The sequence below is a fragment of the Gymnodraco acuticeps genome, unplaced genomic scaffold (assembly GCF_902827175.1).
Source record: "Gymnodraco acuticeps unplaced genomic scaffold, fGymAcu1.1, whole genome shotgun sequence".
Lineage (NCBI taxonomy): Eukaryota > Metazoa > Chordata > Actinopteri > Perciformes > Bathydraconidae > Gymnodraco > Gymnodraco acuticeps.
In genome coordinates, this window is record NW_022992158.1 from 91,032 (window position 1) to 99,228 (window position 8,197).

At 42.2% G+C, this 8,197-nt stretch overlaps 1 protein-coding gene across 1 annotated transcript; it reads right to left on the reverse strand.

Moving 5' to 3' along the window:
• Nucleotides 1-427: 427 nt before the first annotated feature.
• Nucleotides 428-2,062, reverse strand: LOC117538622 (E3 ubiquitin/ISG15 ligase TRIM25-like). The gene has a single exon (XM_034204489.1). The coding sequence runs from the start codon at nucleotides 1,593-1,595 to the stop codon at nucleotides 1,101-1,103; it is 495 nt and encodes a 164-aa protein (XP_034060380.1). The 5' UTR covers nucleotides 1,596-2,062; the 3' UTR covers nucleotides 428-1,100.
• Between the last annotated feature and the right edge of the window lie 6,135 nt (nucleotides 2,063-8,197).

The following is an 8,197-nucleotide window of genomic DNA, read 5'->3' on the forward strand; positions in this document are numbered from 1 at the left end:
AACCCCTATCATCAAAAGTCAAAGACAACAGAGATTGGACCAAAATATTCCATGACAGTTAGCACTTCTCCTTTGCCGAGATAATCCATCCCACCTCACAGGTGTGGCATATCAAGATGCTGATTAGACAGCATGATTATTGCACAGGTGTGCCTTAGACTGGCCACAATAAAAGGCCACTCTGAAACGTGCATTTTTGCTTTATTGGGGGGGTCTGAAAACCAGTCAGTATCTGGTGTGAGGGGTAATGTTGTGAATCGAGTGGCCTGTGTTCGTTGTCCATAACATACGCCTGCCCATACCATAACCCCACCACCACCATGGGCCACTCGATTCACAACATTACCCTAACCCCAACACATTCATCCCCACCCCCTGCTCTGCTGATATTCTTGTATGCGACTGCTACATAAACTCCTCCCCCTCTCCACTCCACCTCCCAGTAACAATGTCCAGTCAGACTTTCTCTACTCAGGACCTGACGATAATCAGTGAATCTGTCTGGATGATTAGAATAAGACTGATGTTGTTTCATGAATGTTGTTTTTCTGCCCCCCTCAGATAATACCAGCAGTGTGTGTGCTGTGTTTGGATCCAGTGTGATCTCCTGTGAATATTTTTTAAGAACCCAGCTCTGGTGGTGGGCTCCGCTGCTGACAGTAAAACATCCACTTCAGTTGGTGAGATGTTTGTCCATTCCTCTCTCAGGACGTCCTGTAGTTTGTCTCTGACTGCTGACAGGGCCGCCGTCACGTCCTCAAAGTAGCTCAGAGGACAGATGTTGATGCTGGAGGAGTGTGTAGCTTCACTGAGGGCTGACGGTGAGGGGTAGCTGTGCAGAAACTGGTTGTGATCCTCTGTGTGAGACAGCAGCTTCAGCTCAGCGTCTCTCCTCTTCAGCTCAGCCATCTCCTGCTCCAGCTTCTCCTGAAGCTCTTTGACTCGACTCACTTCACTCTTCTGCTGGGATCTGACCTGCTGCTTCACATCAGAGCTTATTTTCTCCATGAGACGGATCAGCTCAGTGAACATCTTCTCACTGTCCTCCACTGCTTTATCAGCAGAGCCATTGACGGCCTCCACCTCCTGCTGAAGCCGCTTCACCTCCTTCTCTCTGTCCTGGATTGACGAGAGCAGATGTTCTCCTGGAGCTTCTTGGAGGGCTCCACCAGCTTGTGGTTTTTTAATGGAGCTACGTCATAATGAGGCTGGAGGTGTTTCTCACAGTAAGAGGCCAGACACACGAGGCAGGACTTACAGGCTCTCAGTTTTCTCCCAGTGCAGACATCACAGGCCACATCTTCAGCTCCAGCATAGCAGTGATCAGCAGGAGCAGCTTGGAGTCCAGTCTTCTTCAGCTCCTCCACTAAAGCTGCTAACATGGTGTTTTTCAGCAGGACAGGCCTCGGTGTGAAGCTCTGCCTGCACTGAGGGCAGCTGTGGGTCTTCTTCTCATCCTCTCCATCCCAGAAGCCTTCAATACACTTCATGCAGTAGCTGTGTCCACAGGGAATAGCCACCGGATCCTTCAGTAGATCCAGACAGATAGAACAAGAGAAGGTTTCCCGGTCCAGCTGAACTCCTTTCTGCGCCATTTCACCTCAGTGGCAGCGAGTGTCTAGAGTTTCACTTCCTGAGAGCTGAAACTATGTGAGCTGTGATCTGAACAGCATGTGTGTGTGCAGTGAATGTGGCCTATCAGCTCTTGTACTTTACCCACATGTTGGTTACACTCATCCTCCTCAGTGTGGATCTAAAGGGGAGGAACCAGGAAATACAGAGTGGAGCTGGCTGTGTCTGAGAGCAGGAAGAAGAGGGAGGGCTTATCAAACTCTGACTCATTCCAGGAGGAGGAGCAGCGCTGACATTCTGAACCGTTTCCTCATTTACAAACGGATCCTCGCTTACTACCTGCTCACAACAGCTTTTAGTTTTAAAATATTTCTTTGCACCTTAGAGGAAGGCTCCTTATCTCTGTAACTCCTGTTTAATTTCTGTTTGCTTCTCTTACAGGCTGAAAACAGCTGACTGACGATAGGGTGAAGTACGTTTAACCAAAGAGTTAAACATATTAAAACCTTCCAGATCCAAACAAGCAATTTGAGATATAGGCTGAAATAACTGTGTGTCTGTCTGTCTGTCTGTTTGTTTGTCGTGCTGAATGAGTTTGCTGGCTGTCATTAAAGCACCCGGGCAGGGAGAATCAGTCTGTCAGGAGTCCCTGTGTGACTGAGTTCATCTTTCCCCGAGGCCCACTATCTTCCTTCTCTCCTCTATGTAGAGCGGACTCTCTCTCTGTGGCAGACACCATCTCTACATTTAACTCTAAGTGTCTGAACAACGCTCTTATGCAGAGCAACTTGTCCAAGTGGAACAGTAGGAAAGGCAAGGCAAGTTTATTTATATAGAACCTTTCAACACAAGGCAATTCAAGGTGCTTTACAAAAATGAAAGACATTCAGACAAAGGCATTTAAAAACAGTCATTAAGAAGAAAAGATAATACAATTAAAAGAAAAAACACATGAATAAAAAGTACATGAATAAAAAGTTACAGTGCAGTTTAAGACATGAATAGTTCAATTAAAAGCAGCGGCAAAAAGAAAAGTCTTCAGCCTGGATTTCAAATTAGTAAGAGTTGTAGCGGACCTGCAGGTTTCTGGGAGTTTGTTCCAGATATTTGGAGCATAATAACTGAACGCTGCTTTACCATGTTTAGTTCTGACTCTGGGGACAGAAAGCTGACCAGTCCCTGAAGACCTGAGAGATCTGGATGGTTAATAATTTAGCAATAGATCAGAAATGTATTTAGTGCCCAAACCATTCAGTGCTTTATAAACCAGCAGCAGTATTTTGAAATATATTCTTTGACACACAGGAAGCCAGTGTAAAGACTTCAGAACAGGAGTGATGTGATCCACTTTCTTAGTGTTAGTGAGGACTCGAGCAGCAGCGTTCTGAATCAGCTGCAGCTTTCTAATAGATTTTTTAGTGAGACCTGTGAAGACACCATTGCAGTAGTCGAGTCTACTGAAGATAAAAGCATGGACAAGATTTTCCAAATCCTGCTGTGACATTAGTCTTTTAATCCTAGATATGTTCTTTAGGTGATAGTAGGCTGATTTAGTAACTGTTTTAATGTGACTGTTGAAACTCAGGTCAGAGTCCATGACTACACCTAGATTTCTGGCTTTATCTGTTGTTTTGAACATTGCACACTGAAGCTCAGCGCTAACTTTTATATGTTCTGCCTTGGCTCCAAAAATCATTACCTCAGTTTTGTCTTTGTTTAATTGGAGAAAGTTTTGACACATGCTACTTTTCCAAGTCTACCCTGCTTATTCCATTAACCAAATTACCTACTGCCAAGGACACGACTGAAATCATGCTACAACATGTGTTCAGGCTGCATGGTCTCCCCAGTGACGTTGTGTCTGATCGGGGACCACAATTTACTTCTCGTTTTTGGTCCGAGTTTTGCAGGCTGATGGGAGCCAGTGTCAGTCTCTCGTCCGGATTTCATCCCCAGTCCAATGGTCAAGCAGAGCGAAAGAACCAGGAGATGGAGACTGCCTTACGCTGTCTAGCCTCCTCCACTCCCTCCTCCTGGTCGAGGCAGCTTCTATGGGTTGAGTATGCCCACAACACCCTTCCTAGTTCTGCTACTGGTCTTTCTCCATTCCAATGCTCCTGCGGATACCAGCCACCCCTTTTCCCTGTACAGGAACGTGAGGCCAGCGTCCCATCTGCACAGGCGTTTGTAAGCCGATGTCGACGCATGTGGTTAAAGGCCCGCTCCGCGCTCCTGCGCTCTTCCGACCGTTATCAACGGACCGCCAATGTGTCAAATGTGACACTGGGGGGTTAGTTAGTCTGTTGACGGTAGCAAACAAGGAACGTGCGTTATTTTTGGCAATGATGTCAGAGAAGAAAGACTGTCGTGCAATTTTCAATTCCAAATTATAAAAGCCAAGTCTCTATTTATAGATTTCAAAATGAACCTGGAGATTTTTTTTTTCGTCTTTTCGACTCCCTTTTTTCTGTTTTCACAGTCATGGCCTTTCTCCATGGAGATATTTTCTTGCCAGTGTAGTGGCAATTTCTTATGTTAGCTTATATGGTAAAACCAAATGCTTCTAAAAGCATTGTCAAACACTACTGTACCATTTCTTGATATGTGCTGTTTTCTCTGCATACTCTAATGAGGCTTATTATTCTCAAGCGCTTCAAGGCCACAGAGCTGATTTGGCAGACTATGTTGAAACCACTCCTCCTCACACAAAGTTGAACTTCCATATTCTGATAACTGTTATACTTTTTACAGCTCAAGGACACAGGTGTCTAATAGCGATATGAGACATCCGTGTGAAAGCAGATTTCTGAGGCATTCTGCACGCCCTATCGTGTATATAAGCTTTGCCTTTCCGTGACTATTGCGCACACTCCTGCAGAATATCCTATACTCTGTGAGACCTGTACCTTTGAAGCTTCAAATAAATAACCAACAAGACAACGCTGTTTGCTTTCACCAGTTTATTATTGATTACTCTCGTTGTACATCTTTACAGTATTGATGAGTTTAAAATATCCACAACACCAGTCACTTCCTTTACCTTAGTTGGAGCAATGGCATCTTTAACATTTTTAATTTTTGAATTAAAATGATCTTCTAGCTCATTTACTGAGATGTTAGCAGGGGCAAGTGTGGAAGAAAAATTCTGAGTAAACATTTCCCTAGTATTTTCAGTTAAATATCGCTTTGTGGTTACCTCTTTTTAAACATTTTTGTGAACAGAAATAGAGCTCTCAAAGAAAACACAGGCCCCTTTAGTGTGCGTGGGCTCCGTCACATGCTGATTCAGTCCATAGTTATCAAGAACACAAAACAGTTATGGAGCCCCTCTGTCCTGGGGGTTGTCAACATGGATGTTAAAATCACCAACAATGACTAGACGGTCAAAGTCAATACACACTGTTAGAGCCAGTATTTTGATTTTATAAGAAAGGCCACCTAATTGTGACGTCTGTAGTCAACGCACTATAAAGGACTACAATTCCCACGGCGCCTGTGCTAAAGCCACAGTGATGGGCAACCTGTTGAGAGACACCGTCGAGGAACAGTTTTTAACCGTACCGTACACGTACATACAATAGTACAAGTACCCTTTAAGTTATGAAGTTATAAGCATTATCAAGAAAGAAAGAATACCTAAGTTGTTTGTTATTTTATTTGAGTTTGCCTATTTCTTTTGAATATTGTAAAGGCCTATTTTCTTTGTTGCATGTGCAAAAGTTTGTTATTTTATTTTGAGCAAACACATAGCAACATCTTCTAAACCATCGGAGGCCAAGCAACACTTCAAACTGTGAGTAATTTAAAGGAAAGAAACAAGTTAGAACTGTCTGTTTAAGGCGTCTAGTGGCTTGATGGAAAGACCAGGAAGGAAGCCACGACACACACTATAGACAGAAGTTCAGTAAAGTCATCAAAAAAGCTTGCACAAAAAAAAAAAGCAACTCAAATATTTCCATTAAAACAACATTTGGAATAAAAACTATTCAGTGAAAGTCACACACATGAAGCAAATACGATGTTGGGCGACAAACATTCTGAACTTGATGCTCACTAAAATTGCAATTGCAGACATAACAGATAATTGAATAGCAAGTATAATATACACAGACGATATTAAGAAATGTATGTAAAAGATCAAAACGTTTTTTTTAATAAAATGTCTCAACATATGTAGGATTTTTCAGATGTTTCATACAGGAACATTTAAATACATTTCATTTTTGAAGGAGTTAATTAAATCCCTTCTCTTTTGTAAACTTGCAGAGGGCTGTGGGAGATTTAAAGATGGACTTTATGAAACTACTCCCACATTTTTGTATTCAAATTGATAAATATAGATTTTTAATATTAAATCTAAATGGAAAAGTTTAAACTCGCTATTTGAACTAAACTCAAACAGTGTCAGAATATGAAAAGTAAAAGAGTTTACAACACTGATGAGTTAACTTTATTTATTCTATTGAAAATCAATAACAGCTGGAAAGAAACCTTGATTCATGATTAAGAATTATGATACAAAGCATATCTATGTTGAAACATTTAATGAAAAAATTCAAAACAAAATACATGTGCACAGCTTCAGATATTAAAGCAGACGGCAAAAATCACGCAGTCATGAGAAAACAAAATAAATGAGAAAAACTAAATAGAGAATTTAAAATAATTTCCACAAAGGACAAAAACAAAGTTCTGCCACATTCATAGGAAGAACAAAACTAGGCTACTTAATTACAATGATAGGAAAAACTGCTGCAAAATGCAATACATATAGTAGTAGACAATATATTGAAAACTTCTGATCAAAAGTTTAAGACCATAGCCTTAAAAAATCTAAATCTGCGCAAAAATGTGGCTTTCATGTCAGACATTCAAACTTTCATGACCTCCTGATCAGGGTGGGAATTTCACGACGGCCATGGCCGTGATGCCCTGTGAAAAAAATATGCAATTCATGGCCAAAGTGGCCTTTGTGCCCCTGTCAAAAGTTCCAGTGTAAACAACGCTAGTGAAGTCATACTAGTGCGCGCAGTAGGATAGTCCCGTGCCTGTGGATCAGAGCGATTGCTCTGCTGTGATTGTTCCGTCAGACATGCCGTGTAAACAATGCTAGTAAAGTCATATTAGTGTGCGCAGTAGGATAGTCCCGTGTCTGTGGATCAGAGCGATTGCTCTGCTGTGATTGTTCCGTCAGACAGCCTCCTCCTCAGCCGCGGGAGCAAGACAAGCACAGGTAAGCAAGCGGACCAAGCTGTTTTGATATGATTTAACTGAAGTATGTGGTAGTATTTGAAAGGACTTAACATTTACGTGTTTATAGAAAGTACTATTGATAGGTAATTACCATAGTATTAGCCTATTTAAAGTCGACTCGTTACATTTTGTCATGAAAACTAGCGATAGCTAGCTAGTTTGGATAGCGCTAACGTCTTCCCTTCAAGGGGTCTACATCTAGTGTTGCTTCTACAAGCTAGCAGATAGCTGTCACCTTTGAATCTAGTATTTTTCTTGCTAAGCGGTTTTGATATAATACATGACTGACTTATGTGGTTTATGGCTGAACTCAGCTGCGCTATGGGCTTTCCGTAAAGACAAAAAAAAAAGAACTCGACCCAAATTAAGGCCATTACAGATGCTGACTGCAGCCCAATAACCAAAATAGTTTTCTATCTGTGTTTTTTATTTTTGCACCACGACACTAAGTCAAAATTCCTTGTCCACATCAACCTACATTGTAATAAACCTGTTTCTGATTCTGATAAGACGGCATCAGGGAGAGAAGGGCTTGAAGAACAAAAAAAGTATTCGAATGCTACGTCTCCTTACGCGCCAAAAACTTGCCCGTCTGGACTTTGCAATGGAGCATACAAAATGGGACATTGAACCGTGGAAGGTTTTGTAACCTGGATTGTCCTGATGGCTTCCAACTTTAGGAGAATCCATTATGATATGGGGTCCTTCTTCCTTCAATGGTGGTGACTAGGGATGGGTATCGTTTGAAATTTATCGATTCCGATTTCGATTCCGGTTCTGCTTATCGATTCCGGTTCTTATCGATTCCCCGTTTCGATTCCAAAATTGTAAAATAAAGAGGTCAAACGTTTAGATAACAAAAATATATTTATTCTTAAAAGCTTTAACTGAAATTGTTACTAAAAAATATACATGCAATACAAATGTATTGCACAATAGCTGTGCTTTATTTTAACTGAGCTATGCCTGTGGCAAGCTATTAACAGGCACTGTGCCTTGTCTTTTTCTTTTTTAGTGTAGTGGAGCCTCACTTCAGAGTGTTTACCGCGACCTATCTTTGGTGTTATGAAGTGACTGAGCTCGTGAAATGTCTACGGGAGGGCGGGGGAGCATCGCTGCGGGGCAACTGTGGACCTCTGTCGCCTGTCAGCGCAATTTATATGATGCCGTTTAAAAAAATGAAGGGCGGTGCCGGCCGTCAGCGTACCGAGCCGGCCGTCAACGGCCCGCTGACGACCGGCCGTTCTGTGATTCTCCAGGTCCGCCCGCTGGAATACAGGGTCTACCGCGTTTAGGAACCGTTAAGCAGAACCGAAATTGTGTATTTTGTATGGGTACCCGGTACCCGGCATTTTCTTATCGGTTCTCATCT